Genomic DNA, 15,467 nt, shown 5'->3' on the forward strand with positions numbered 1-15,467 from the left:
CTGGGCCAGAAAGAGAACTGAAGGGCCACATTCGGCCCCCACCCCTGAGATTCATCTGTGCTTTATTTACACTGCAGGAAAATAATGGCATTCTCTTTCATCTTTCCATATAAAGTAGCCATAATGGATATAATTATAACAACTGTGTCATTTCCTTGAGTTTTAAGCCTGCTATTCACCAAGACCGCCACAGAAGGGGTTGAGACGTGATTCCATTTTCAAAGCGAGCTTTTGGGTAAAGTGCTTTGGTTGGGAAAGCACAGCCTCTAAACACAGATTTCTTAAAAGTGTGGTATTAGGTGGCGTACTTTACAAGGCTGCTTATATCCTGTATTTATCATGTTATATTTTGGGCTCTTGCTTTGGTGAGAAAAGTAGTGTACTTTTTATGTTAGTAAGGAAGTCTAAATTATCCCACGGACAAGGGAAGATACTTCTATGATTCAAGCTGCGTTCCTGGACATGGGAATTTGGTACCACTAAATTCAAAGGGGGCTTACTTCCTAATAGGCCTGCATAATATCGTACGGTCAGGGTCACTGTCATCTTGACTAAACAACCTTCAAAAGAACATAAGAGCCTGCTGGATCAGGCCAAAGGCATCTTCTTCTCTCAATGGCCAACCATATGCCAATGGGAAGTCTGGTAACACAACCTGAGCACAAGAACCCTCTCCCCTCCTGCAGTTTCCAGCAACTGGTATTCAGAAGCATTACTGCCTCCGACCGCGGAGGCAGAGCATAGTCATCACAGCTAGCAGCCACTGATAGCCTTTTCTTCCAAAAACTCATCCAATCCTCTTTTAAAGCCATCCAAGTCAGTGGCTGTCACTGCCACCTGTGGGAGCAAGTTCCATAGTTTCAACTCTGCGCTGCGTGAACAAGTCCTTTCTTTTATCTGAATCTTCCAACATTCAGGTTCATTGGATGTCTGCAAATTATAGTGTTATGTGAGAGGGAGAAACACTGTTCTCTATCCATTCTCTCCATGCCCTGGATCATTTTGTGAACTTCTATCATGTCACCTTATCGCTAATGCTGCTGCTGCTGCCGTCGCCGCTACCTCGTCCTGCTTGGGAACGAAGCTCCCCTGCTGGCTGTTCCTTCCCACAAGAAGTGGTGTAAGCAGCAACAGCACCTCCACGCAGCAGCCAGCGCAGGCCTTCAATGTGCTGCTGCATACAGGCACCTGCATATAAAAAAAGCCACCTCAAACTGCGCCTACAATGCTCTGGGCCAGCATCAAAGAAGAAGCTTGAAGTCTCCCCAGAGCGCTTCTGAAATGAAGAGCCTGGTAACAAACTCCCTCTGCTGGTCTGCAACCTGCAGACAAAAGCTGCTCCGGTAGGAAGCGGATGGAGTGGAATTCAGAAGCAAGATCTTGAAACTGGGATTTGGCCTCCCAAGAACCGACGAATCTCCAGCGTGCAGCAGAAAGCAATTCGGGAAGAGCACCTGCCTTGCATGCAGAAGGCCCCGGGTTCAATTCCCAGCATCTCCATTTATGGCTGAGAGAGACTCTGGGGAGCCGCTGCCAGTCAGTGCAGACAGAACTGAGCTAGATGGAACAATAGTCTGTCTTGGTATATGATAACTTCCAATGACAGGAGAAGCAGGGGTAGAGCATCTGCTTTGCTTGCAGAAGATCCCTGATTCAATCCCTGGCATCTCCAGGCAGAGCTGGAAGAGATCCCTGGCTGAAACCCTGGAGAGCCACTGCCAGTCAGTGCAGATAAAACTGCATTAGATGGATCAATGGTCTGACTCTGAATAAAGCAGCTTTCTATGTTCGCTTTACAGCTTCAGTTACACCACTGATCTTGTTTTTCCTATTCATCACCAACAGATGCAAGTCAGGAGTGGGTCACGCCCACACAGATTGGACCTTTGATTAGATTCCGTATTCATTTGTGTGCTACACAGTGCAGAAGTGTATCTGGCATCTTTATTATACAGTTTTTGGTGAATGCTGAAGACGCATTGCTTCACCCTGGCTTTTGGCACTTGGGGTGTACATATTTAAGACCCTGTTAGTTCTATTTTAATCACCTTCCTTCTGGCAACTGTAAGTTGTTCTAAGCCATTTCTAACACTGGCTTTTATGTTGTTGTCACCCACCCTAGGACCTTAGGGTGAAGGGTGGGTGATAAATTATAACAACCACAGTAATAATCGACACACCTAGAGTTATCTCTCACTAACACCATCAACCCCCAAGATCACGATCAATCCTGCAAAGAGGAAGACAGAAGGATGGAGAAAGCGCTTGGCCCTTGAATGTCCATAAATCAAAACCCACCAGGGGGAAAAAAGAATCTAAAATGTCATCTAGTCCAACCCCCCACAGAAGCAGGCACTCTGCTGGCTGTTCAGCCTCTGGTTAAACACATCAAATGAAGGAGAAGCCACTATCTTTTAAAGCAGTCTCTTCCATTGTCAAACAGCTCATACCATCAGGAAAATGGTGCATAAATATACTTGGGAGCACTCTTTATTCTCCTAATTATTCCAGGGAGAAATGTTCCACTTCTAAATGAGCCATTAACCTTCTGGTTTTCTGCTGAAAATCATTAATGGCCAATTTGCAGGCCTTCGTTCTTATACCGTGAACCATCTTTAACCTATTTCACTTCTTCAAAATACTGTATGTGCTTGAAGCCTAAGAAAGAGGCGGAATCAGGAGTGGGGAAGGTGCAGCTAGAGACCAGGTAACCAACACTGCTAGCTCTCTCTCTCCTGAAAAATCACCCATTCCAGAATAGCTTTTCCTTTTTTAAAAAATGAGAGGATCATCAGGGTTCCGTTATGCACATTTTCATCAATGGAGTATTGGGGTAACTCCCGTACGAGAATGGTTGACAGCGTTTGGAGCTTTTCAGTTTACAGAAAAGGGGAGTTAAAGGGGAGGGGAACAAGGCAGAGGTATATAAAATTATGCATGAAGAAAGTGGCTAGAGGAAAGTTCCAGCACTAGCACTCGGGGATATCCAGGGAAACTGAATGTTGGAAGATTCAGGACAGACAAAAGAAATTATTCTTCACACAGCACATAATTAAACTATGGCATTCTCTTCTACACGAGACAGATGTTACCACCAGCTTGGATTGCTATGGCAGAGGATGAGACAGGGCAGATGCAAGCCCCATGCTAAATCTCAGTTGCTGCTGGGAATCACAAGTGGGGATAGTTGCTGTTTCACTTGGCTCCTGCTTGCAAGTGGTAGTTGGCCACTGCGAGAAGAGGATGCCACACTAAATGGCCCTTTGCCCTGATCAATCAGGGCTCTTAAAACAGAATCACAGAACAGTGGAGTCAGAAGGGACCCCAAGCGTAATCTAGTCCAACCCCCGGAAACACAGGAATCACAGCGAAAGAATCCCTGGCAGAGTCTTTTAGACAAGATTCCAACGGCAAGAGTTGACCACCTCCCAAGGAAGTCCATTCCACTGTCAAACAGCTCTCACCATCAGGAAGTTCTTACTAATGTTCAGCCAGAATCTCCTTCCTTATGATTTGAATCCATTGGTTCGGTTCCTACCCTCTGGAGCAGAACTCCATCTTCAGATATTTGAAGATGGCTATCGTATTATCTCTCAGTCTTCTCTTCTCCTGGCTAAACAGACCCAGCTCCCTCAACCATTCCTCTTAAACCTAGTTTTCCGGGCTCTTGATTGTCTTTGTCCCCCTCCTCTGCACGCGTTCCGGCTTTTCAACATCCTTCTTAAACTTACGGTCCAAGATAAAACGAAATAAAGCATTTGGGGAGGTGCACAAGGCACCACGGATGCAGAACACCCCTCTAAGCAACATTCTAACCACAAGTACCCCGAACTTCAACAAAACACACAGCCACCTCCGTTACCTCGCAGTTGAACTCCATCTCGGCATCCATGGTGATAATCCGCACTGTGAAGGTCTTGGGCTGCTTTCTCTTCAGTGAGCTGAAACTCATGCGCGATGCAATGGCACCAGCCATGACGAAAGCCCTGGGGAGCCACCCCAGCTCTCAAAGGGTGCAATCGTTCCCTCCTAATTTCAGGGAAACGTTCCCAACAATGGGAGGACTGCTTGAGGGGGACCCCTTTACTGAGACGCAAGATTCAAACACTGAGGGGTCAAATGAGAGAAACCTCAGAGAACTACTTCACCCTTCCTGGCTTTTCTGGGGTGTTGTGGGGCAGGAGGAAAAAGCTAAGGGGTCAGCAAGACATCTAACAAGTCTCTAGGACTTGTCTGTGCCCCTCTGCGCTTATCTCCTCTGTCAAAGGAATGTGTATAGGGGTGTTAAAGGATAAATGGAAATAAGGAGACCTCTTCTTTCAAAATGGCAGGGGAAGAGGAAATGTAAATAAATGTTTGGGGGAGAAACCACCCACACACCTGCCGGCCCACTCTTGCTATGAACCAACAGCTGTGTTCAGCCTTCAGAAATGGGGAGATGACCCTAGCGACCAGAAGAGGTGATTTGGGGATAGTGGATGGGCAAGAGCTGGGCCTTGGCTGTACTTAGTAAGGTTTTGCAAGTAAGGTTTTGCACTGTTGCAAAAGCGGGCAGGTAAGGTTTTGCAATGTTCTTTTGAGAGAGAAGAGTCTGTAAAGACACCGAGTTTCCTCAAACTCCGACCAAGGGTGGGACGGGAGGATGGAGTTATCTGTCTCAAAGCATCCTTCTGAAGAAGAAACGTGAGTGGTTTCGGTGGGGAGTTTTTAAGGGGATCCCGCCTCCACAAAGCAGATGTCGCTGCGTGCAATGTGGAGGGAGGGCAGAGGGCCCCTTGGGGGAAAGGCTGCCGGAAAGTCAAAAAGAAGGATAATGGCAATGATAATACACAACCCCAGAAACTCAGTATAAAGGGGAGGGGCAGAATTTTGGGGCATGAAAAGGATGAAGTAAAATGGGGGGAGGCTTCAAAGTGGGAAATGGTGGGAGAATTGCAAAGGGGGGGGGTGACCCAAAAATTCAATATGGGAACTGGGGTGGGGGGAGAACTTAGAATTCCTACTGTGAAACGGGGAGGGATATTTAGGGGTCCCACTTGGGGACAGGGGAGGGGGCGCCAAGAGCTGGGGAGGGTCTCCCGCCCAGGAATGGGGGGGGAAGGATGCTCCTACGAGGGCACTTTTGAGGCGGGGAGGGGCGGCCTTCTTCTTTCGGACCCACCAAAGTGTCCGGGGGGTGTAGAATCTCCCTGGGGCGCTTCTCTTACTCCCCACCCCCCTCCCTGACTGGGAAACTGCCCCTCACCTCAGCCACCACAGCCTAACCTGCCACTCCTCGCCACTCTCTTCCCATTGGCTGAGAGGTCCTCCCCGGAGGCGGGACGTCGGGCCTCTCCCACCTCCCCTACCCACCCCTGACGCCTAAGGATCTGTGAGGGAATGCGAGAGCTATACTTCCGGCTTCAATGCGAACGCCAGCCATTTGCGGGGGTGGGGGGGAACGAGGAGGGGGGATAAAGCGGCAGGAACCGCTTTGTATCCCCCCCTCACCCCGAAATTATGTAGCTCTTCCATAGGTGGCCATGTACTGCGGTTCCCCACGCAATGATTTTTTTAGCCTGTTTGCCGCTTTCCCACCCACCTCAGCACTTTCGGTAGAGGACCGGAAGTTTCTATATAGCTTCTTTAGGCTTGTGACCACCTTTAAGCACCTATGTTAGGAAGTGGGTGGGGGCTCTACGTCTTCCGCTCTCATGGATTGGTCGAGCGGCGCTGCCGTTCAGCCCGACATACACCCTCTTCCCCACCCACCCGCTCCTCGCTTTAGACCATAGAAGCTCCGAAGAGAGAGTGACCGACTCCCGCCTCGGCTTTGTGCTTGGAAAGGCGGACAGGCAGGAAAAGAGGCGGGACCGGGAATGGGGTGGCCGTGGGCGCCCCCTAGCGAAAGACAGAAAGAAATGGAGAAAGCAGAATTCTGAGCAGAAAAGTTTTTATCCTCTCAGAACATCTAGAACTCCTGGACAGGGCCAGATTTAGATGAAGAGAGGTCCTAGGCTACTCCATTTGTGAGGAACCTCCCCATCCTCCACCCTCACGACTAGAAGAAAATGGAAGAGTGTTTGAAATATAGTCGAGAGTGGATTTCATGCTCTTTATTCAGCTCATAGTGGTGAGGAGGAATGGAAGTTCCCCCAGAATGTCTGCTTTATATACATTACAGTGGTACCTCAGGTTACATACGCTTCAAGTTACAGACTCCGCTAACCCAGAAATAGTGCTTCAGGTTAAGAACTTTGCTTCAGGGTGAGAACAGAAATCGTGTTCCGGCGATGCGGCAGCAGCAGCAGGAGTCCCCATTAGCTAAAGTGGTGCTTCAGGTTAAGAACAGTTTCAGGTTAAGAATGGAGTTCCTGAACGAATTAAGTACTTAACCCGAGGTACCACTGTACTTTACACAATGGGCCCCACGTGATTGGCTAATTCCGGGATTCTCTTGTAGGCCAATCAGGTTGCGGATTCACTTCCACCTGGAGCTGGATTGGGTGGCTCCTGTGGACCAATCAGACTGCTGCATTCTGGATCCTATTGTTCTAGGAACAATCAGACTACTGCATTCTGAATTGTATTGTTCTAGAACCAATCAGACTGCTGCATTTTGGAACCTATTCAACTCAGTACATAACAGTGTTATAAACAAAGTTGAGTGACGCCAAGGATGTTGACGGGTATTTAAAATTCTGCCGATCAGAAGGTTGGCAGTTCAAATCCCCATGACGGGGTGAGCTCCTGTTGTTCAGTCCCAGCTTCTGTCAACCTAGTAGTTAGAAAGCACATCAAAGTGCAAGTAGATAAATAGGTACTTCTCTGGCAGGAGAGGGGAGACTGCCCGCTGGGGAGCGGGCGGGCTGGCAAGGCCCCCTAGATTTAGAGGCCCTAGGCTTCAGCTTACTTAACCTATACATAAATCCAGCACTGCTCGTGGATATCTATTAAGCTGAATGTCAGGAAGCTGAAGGGTCAGGACAGATAAAAGAAAGGACTTTTCTATGGAACTCCCTCCCACAAGGAGACAGTGATGGCCACCAACCTAGATGGCTTTAAAAGAGAAATAGACAAATCAATGTAAAGTTGTAGCTTACAGGTGCGTGCCTGATGTATCGTGTGTTCTTTGTATTTTGTTGGAAGCCGCCCAGAGTGGCTGGGGCAACCCAGTCAGATGGGTGGGGTATGTAATAAATTATTATTATTATTATTAGGTCGAACTTCACCAAGAAGTGAAAAGTGGTCAGCTCCTCTTTTGATACATTTTTGTCCAGGATTCCCAGAATTCGATCTCTCTTCAAGAAGAGCCTGTCAGATCAGGCCAAGGGCCCATCCAAGGTCAGCATCCTGTTCTCACAATGGCTGACCAGATAATACCCCCACGGGAAACCTGCAAGCAGGACCTGAACACAAGAGCAGCACTCTCTCAACCTCTTCCCAGCAAATGATATTCAGAAGTACAATGCCTCCAGCAGTGGAGGTGGAACATAACCTTTGGGGGCCAGCTGTGCCCCATAAATGTCCCCGGTCACCTTTTAAAGCCGTCCAGGTTGATAGCCATCACTTCATATCAAGTGGTCCTGAGTTCCATAGTTTTAACTACACGATTTGTGGAGAATTTTTCTTTTCTTTCTTTCTTTCTTTCTTTTGCCTGTCCCAAATATTAATCTGAATGTTGCCAGAAGTGATTCACACAGTACCTCGGGTTAAGAACTTAATTTGTTCTGAAGGTCTGTTCTTAACCTGAAACTGTTCTTAACCTGAGGTACCACTTTAGCTAATGGGGCCTCCTGCTGCTGCTGCGCGGTTTCTTTTCTCATCCTGAAGCAAAGTTCTTAACCCGAGGTACTATTTCTGGGTTAGTGGAGTCTGTAACCTGAAGCATCTGTAACCTGAAGCATCTGTAACCCGAGGTACCACTGTATTCTTTACATTCAGGGAGCGCCAAAGCAATGACTTGTGATATACAAACAGAGCCTTTGTCAGTTTCATCACACCTGGAGGGTGTGATCTGGCTCCCTTGTTTGAGCCGTCACAAATCGGTCCTCTGATACCTGGACTGGGGAAATGTTTACACCTGTGGCACATCCTATGTGGCATCAGTGCAGTGGCCTTGACTGTAGGCTGCTTGAACTTGAAAGCACCTCTGAGCATGTACAGAGGGCCATATGTTATTTAGCAAACCAAGCCACCAGTGCTTCAGGAGTTTGGGGGAGTCCAGCTAAGGGCATCTGGTTTTCAATAATCCCTGAGACCTGCTAACACTTCTTCTTTTTACAATTTAAGCACGTGGGTGCAGTGTGGCTGAAACAGCTTTGCAGGACTAATTGCGGTAGAATCATGGGCCGGAGGTTCCTCCCTCTTGACTTAACCATTTCTTACCTCCAAGCTTATTAATGTCAGGCACCCAAGCATGGGGAATTTTGCATGAGTGTCAGAGGGTTGAACCTGTGAGGGCGATTCGCAATCAGTTCTCCATGGCTGGTGCAAGGCGATTGATCCAATTATTTCAATGACTTGCCTATAGCTCCTCCATCGATCACCTGCAACGGGAACGCTTTATTGAAACCCAGCCAGCGTGCTGTTCCAAAGAGATCTGTTTCCCTTAAAGCACATGCTAAGCCTCCCAAGTGGATGCTGTATCTTCCCGATTGTCACTATGGGTCATTTACAGAGTCAAAGGTATTAAAGGCTTTCATAATTCACTTCCCCAAGCTGGCCAGCACAGTGTTGAAGGTGCAGACCTAAGCCTTGTCTGTGAGCCATTTGTAACATCCTAATCAGTGATTAACTTCCCGGCAGAGAGATGCTGTCATGTGCCATATACGCTGTAAGCCCCGCTCTTAAATTATATGCAGTAATGTTGCCCCAGGTTTAAATCTGGGAGCCAGTGTGGTGTAGTGCTTAGAGTGTCAGACTAAGGCCTGAGACGCCAGGGTTCAAATCCCCTCTTGACCATGAAGCTCTCTCAGCCCAACCTACCTTGCATGCCTCTCTGGGCTGCCTCTCTCAGCCCAACCTACCTTGCATGACTGTTGTAGGGATAATAATGATGATGATGATAATAATAATAATAATAATAATAATAATAATAATAATAATTTTATTTATACCCCACCCTCCCCAGCCAAGACCGGGCTCAGGGCGGCTAACAACCAATAATAAAAACAAGTTGATTAAAGTACAATTTAAAAAAAAAACAAGATTAAATACAACATTGAAACATTAGGATGCAGCCTCTTCACAGGAGGAGAAAGGAAAAAGAAAGAGGGGGAGGGAATCAAACTGATTCTAAGCCAAAGACCAGGTGGAACAACTCTGTCTTACAGGCCCTACGGAAAGAAATCAGATCCCGTAGGGCCCTGGTCTCATGAGACAGAGCGTTCCACCAGGCCGGAGCCAGTGTTGAGAAGGCCCTGGCTCTGGGTGAGGCTAATCTAACTTCCTTAGGGTCCGGGACCTCTAGGGTGTTGCTATTTATGGACCTTAAGGTCCTCCGTGGGGCATACCAGGAGAGGCGGTCCCGTAGGTCCGCATCAATCACCTTGCACCAGCCATGGAGAACTGATCGCGATGACCATGTACGTCACCCTGAGAAAGATGTAAGATACAAATGCAATGAAATCAATCAGTTCTCAGCATCTCCAAGCAGGGCTGGGAATATCCCTGCCTGTAACCCTGGAGAGCTTCTGCCAGTCTGTGTAGGTAATACTGAGCTAGATGGACCAATAGGTCTGACTCAGTGGAAGGCTGCTCCCTGCGTTTTTAATGTAGTTTACTGTTCAATTCATCTTATCCATTAAGTGTTGTAGCCCTGCTATGATGCCCCATACCAAAGAATGCTGAGGGCTTTTTAAAAAAATAAAGAAAATTGTTCCTTTTTTATTTATTCACTTGCTTATGTTTCCAGACTTCGTCTTCTCTGACAGATCTCAAGTCTCTGTGCCTGGCTCTCATCCAAATATAATATATTAAGCGTTATTACCGAGCAAGCTCTGTCTGGACCGAAACAATTCGATTTTTGCAGAGAGAGAAAAATGACTTTGGACTTTGTGCATGAGAACCAGAAGCACGTATGGGTCTCAGAACATCAACATTTGATTGTTAGCCAAGTGGAAAGCTTGAATATGGGGGTGCAGCGCCTTTTTTCAGCTGGGGGCCGCATTCTATTGTGGACAATCTTCTGGGGGCCACATGCCAGTGGTGAGCGGGGCCAGGAGCAACAGTGGGCGGAGCAATCAATATTGACTTTGCCTTTGGTACAGTGGGCTAGTTTCTACACACACACACATGCATGTACACACAACACTCTCTATCCTTCAAGCAAGAGGCACAATCAGAGTTCAAGGACACCGTCAAATGAAGCAGAAACATCCAAGCCGGGTGCAGGAGGGGATGTGGACTGGGGAGAGTCCCAGGGCCAGACAGAGGGGCTTGGCGGGTCATGTTGTGCCCCTGGGTCTGATGGTCCCCACCTCTGGTTTTTGGTACAAAGCAAGATCAGTGAGGGGTGTGGCCTGAGGGGCGTTCAAAGGGCCAAATAAAGAGGGCTAGAGGGCCACATTTGGTCTCTGTACCTGAGGGCCAGATCCTCAAAGTGTCCCTATTTTCCAGGGACAGTCCCGGATTTACAGAATCTGCCCTAGTTTCTGATTTGATCCCAGAATGATCTGCTTTTCCTTAGGACGTCCCTATTTTCATCAGAGAAAAGTTGGAGGGTACAGAGTTATGGAACTCCTGAGCCAAGGAGATAAGTAACCAAAGGAAGCCCTGTATAGGGAAGGTGGATTTTTTAAAAAAGTCAATATATATATACGGTATATTTATGTATGTTGAAAGCTACCTAGAGTGGCTGGGGCAACCCAGCCAGATGGACAGGGTACAAATAATAAAATTATGATTATTATTAGTGCTTTTTTTCTAAAAAAAAAATGTTTAGGGGTATTCTCTTTTTCCTACTCATATTGAAATACTGCCCCTCAAAGAGGTCAAACTTAGATTCACAAAATGTTTAGGGGTATGCGTACCCCCAGAATAAAAGCACTGATTATTATTATTCTGGAATAGGATGTCCCTGTTTTCATCCAAGAAATGTTGGAGGGTATGTAGGCCTCCCACCCCGGTTTAGTTGATTTTATTAACTAAATGGGGCCAAATGGGGAGGCCTAGTGGCCCTGGTCAGTCCTGCAGACCAGAGCCTAGCTAGTCCTATTGAGGCATCTGATCATAGCCTGTATCTATATCAAGGCTTATATTTTGATCAGATTCCTGCATTCTAAAAATTAGCTTAAAATTTACAAATGTTTCATGCCAGGCAGAAGACCAGCTGCCTAAGTACTTTGGCAAGATGTTTATCCTCCTGGACAAGGGGGCCCCCTGATTTATAGCAGAAAACAATTCTCAAAGTCGTAAAAAGGGAATTACAGGCTGAGAGCCAAGGTTACACTGACCCTACATATTACAGAATATTAAAAAAAGCAGAGAAAAACATAATTAAGAGTTGGTAAATAGTAAAATAAAACCATGTGCCTCCCATTAAACTTGAGCCATATTTTCCTAAGGTTAAAAGGTCAAGAGCAAATGGAAAAAGCAACTGGCTTGGCTGGAGAAGGGGGGTGTAAACAGAAGAAGAGGCTTCTTCCTATTTTTATTTTGAGGCTGTAAACCTTCCTTTTTACTTTGAGAAGGTTTATTCTTCTAAAAAGCTACCTATGATAATGTATGAAATATATTGGCTTAAATGTAATTATGCAAAGGATTTAAGAAATGTTGGATTCTTATTTCATATAGTTGTAAGAGTTGTAACTATCCTGAAATTAAGTCAGCCACCAGCCCAGCCCCCCTGCCGGGCGGGAGGCATCATTAGAGCACACATATGGTTGTCGGGCCTTTGTTTGGAGACCTCCAAAGGAAGGAGATCTTTCAATGATGATGTGAACTCAAGATCCTTGACATCTGTTTAAGATAAAAATTTAAAACTAATATCCATCTGTTTTGGAGGGCAATAGGGAAAGGAGGGCAAGAGGTGAGCTGGTAATTAAGGTTCCTTGTTGAGACAAATGTAAGATAAATGACTACTTATTTGTCATTTATAGATAGAAGAATATATAGCTTTTATTTCACATAAAAGGCAAAAGGAAATGAGTGTATCTTTTATGATTGGTTCTAGCAAACAGCCAATAGGAATTTCAACCAGGCTGAATGGACAAAGGAGGAGAAAGGGGGCTGGATTGAGAAAATATAAGTGCTGGCCATAACGGCAGGAGGCCAGGCCAGAGCTTGGTAACCATATACCACTGTGCCTCATATTTATTTGTCCGACAAATAAATTATTATTTTAATTTCTCTATTGCTGCATTGAATATTTCATTCCAGCTAAGCGTTAACCACAAGCAGGGTGCTACACTATGGGTCAGAGCCAGAGGCCAGTTAGCCTATGGGTCAGAGGCCTAGCTAGCATCCCAGAGATTCCCCACCACTGGGATACAGGGTGGCAGCTTCAGACTAGCAGAGTTTAGTTTCAAGTGGCAGCTCAGATTCTCCAGAGGCGCCTGAGGGCTCTGTGAAGGGGCACCGATCTCTTCAGAATCAGGCTCTTCCCTGAGATGCCCATTGTGTTTCTTTGGCCAATCCCTCAATGTGGGTCACCTTCCTTAAGAATAGAGATAATTCACTTTCTTCAGGAGCTTTGCCAAGAGCAATTGAAATTCTCCTTTCCCTGAGAATAGAAAAAGAATTAAGCCCAAGAGTGGATTTGTCAATGTCAGACTTCATTTTCTGCACCCAGACATCCTTTCGCTCCCGTTTAAATTGAAATGCAATTGCTGGACCTGACTCCTTCTTCTGTTTTCCTTCTCCTGTCTCCCGCTCAATGACTGCGTGTCCTGATTTTTGTGTTTTGTCTTGAACATTTCAATCCGCAGGAAGCCAGAAAATGTATTTACAGTATTGGTGGCTCTTTAATAAATACATATTTATGTTGCTAGACATTTTTAAAGGATTCAAATGAGACGATTTACAAATATGTATACAAATCTTAGGAAACATGTATACAAATCTTGGGATAAGCCTTGATTAAAAATTCATTTCCAGAGGATTACTCAAATCAAGTTGTTTATTTGGGATTGCTATATTATGTTTTGAATTAGATTACCAGTAAGCTACACTCGGGGGCCTTTGCTATGTATTTCTGTTATAATTATTGAATTGCCATCTTTGCTTGCCTCTTGATTTGCCGGTATTTTGCTGGAGGTATTCAGTCTCACACTGGACCTTTAGGCTTGCAAAAGTAAGGTGGATCAAAAGGCTCTGTCACCCTCAAGCAGCAAATCCTCTTCTTCTTTTCAGATAAATTTATTGATTTTAACAAGGCAGACAAAAAGAAAATCGATTACACTGGCGCAGCACCGTGCAATACACTGCAAACTCTGCAACACCCTTCCACACAATGCTCACAAAGCAGAAAATAGTGGCAAGTTTTAAACTAGAGCTTGCCGATCAGGAGGTCGGTGGTTCGAATCCCCGTGACGGGGTGAGCTCCCGTTGCTCAGTCCCTGCTCCTGCCAACCTAGCAGTTCGAAAGCACGCCAGTGCAAGTAGATAAATAGGTACCGCTCCGGCGGGAAGGTAAACGGCGTTTTGGTCATGCTGGCCACATGACCTGGAAGCTGTACACCGGCTCCCTTGGCCAATAAAACAAGATGAGCACCGCAACTACAGAGTCGTCTGCGACTGGACCTAACGGTCAGAGGTCCCTTTACCTTTACCTTTAAAGACCCATATATTTAAGCAGGCATTGTTGGGCTAATAAGATTAATCACACTATTCTGTTTTGTTATTTATTGATATTTAACTCAATGTTTCATCAATGGCTTCTCTGTTTTTACCAATGTATTCCTTTGTATTTGTTTTAGTTGCATTTTTCATTCTCTTTTAAAAAATACCTTTTTGTGTTTTATGTAAACTGCTTACGGGTGTTATAGAAATTCTAAGGTCTCAAATATAGAATGTTGATAATTGCACAAGGTAAACACACACACATAAGTATATACGTCACATTGAGGCATCTAATCATAAGCCTGCATTTTTATTAAAGCTTATATGTTTAATCAGGGCCTGTATCTTAAAAAGCTTAATGATTTTCAAATATTTTATGCCAGGAGACCAGTTGCTTAAAAACCTTGGCAAGATATTTTTACTCCTAGACAAGGGGCCCCCCTGATTTATAGCAGAAAACAATTCTCAAAGTCGTAAAAAGGGAATTACAGGCTGACAGCCAAGGTTACACTGACCCTACAAATTAAGGGTGGATAAATAGTAAAATGAGCCATATCTTCTTCCTAAGGTTAAGAAGGTCAAGAGCAGTGGAAAAGACAACTGACTTGGCTGGAGAAAATAGGTTTTCTTTCTTTCTATTTTTGAGGCTGAGAAACAAGAGAAGAAGAGCTGGCAGAAAGGGAGCATAAAGCTGTTTCTTTCTTAAACTAAGATCCTTTTAAGATTTCTTTTCCTTTTAAAAGGTTATTTATGTATTAAATATATTAGTTTAAATATAATTATGCAAAGGATTTAAGAAATGCTAGATTCTTATTTCATATAGTTGGAAGAGATCACAGGGGCCATCAGCCACCAGACCCCCCTTGTCAGACAGAAGACGCCATCGAGCACTCCTGAAATATGGTTGTCAGGCCTTTTGTTTAGAAACCTTCAAATGAAGGAGATCTCTCAATGTTGATGTGAACTCAATCCTTGACATGCATAAGATAAAAATTTAAGATTAATTATCTGTTTTGGAAGGCAATAGGGCAAGGAGGGCAAGAGGTGAGCTGGTAATTAAGATTCCTTGTTGAGACACATGTAAGATATATTACTACTTATTTGTCATTTATAGATAGAAGAATATATAGCTTTTTGATTTCCATAAAAGGGCAAGAGGAAATGGGTGTATCTTTTGTGATTGGTTCTAGCAAACAGCCAATAGGAATTTTAACCAGGCTGATTGGACAGAGGCAGCCACAGGAGGAGCAAGGGGGCTGGATTAAGGAAATATAAGTGCTGGCCAGAATGGCAAGAGGCCAGGCCAGAGCTTGGTAACCATATACCACTGTGCCTCATATTTATTTGTCTGACAAATAAATTACTATTTTAATTTCTCTATTGCTGCGTTGAATATTTCATTCCAGCTAAGCGTTAACCACAAGCAGGGTGCTACATTTTATGGTGCCGTGACTCGGATAAGTGGTCTGCTGGAACGCAGCCCCTTCTCCCTACTGGGCAGGGTACAAGAGAGAGGACCTCTAAACTGCTTACCCAGCGCGCACTGGAAAATTTTTCCAGGGGAACGCAGAAGTCTCGTCTGTCTGATACCCTGCTCACTGGCGGCGACGGACCGGGGGGAACCAGCCAAGGGTAAGTGCACAAAGGGGTTTTGGCCCTCCAATTAATTGGGAGGAAGAGAAGTCTTGATCAAACTTCTGCGTCTC

The 15,467-nt window shown here is 45.4% G+C and overlaps 1 protein-coding gene across 4 annotated transcripts in view; it reads right to left on the reverse strand.

The window, feature by feature from the left end:
• The window catches only part of NF2 (NF2, moesin-ezrin-radixin like (MERLIN) tumor suppressor), a 95,391-nt gene extending 90,474 nt beyond the window's left edge, over window positions 1-4,917 (reverse strand). For all 4 annotated transcript variants that reach the window (XM_079956773.1, XM_079956775.1, XM_079956772.1 and 1 more), the window contains exon 1: window positions 3,863-4,917. In XM_079956773.1, coding sequence (XP_079812899.1) covers window positions 3,863-3,976 — 114 coding nt within the window. In that variant the 5' untranslated portion in view covers window positions 3,977-4,917. The remainder of the gene's footprint in view (window positions 1-3,862) is intronic.
• Between the last annotated feature and the right edge of the window lie 10,550 nt (window positions 4,918-15,467).

Source organism: Podarcis cretensis (assembly GCF_951804945.1).
Source record: "Podarcis cretensis genome assembly, chromosome: 16".
NCBI lineage: Eukaryota > Metazoa > Chordata > Lepidosauria > Squamata > Lacertidae > Podarcis > Podarcis cretensis.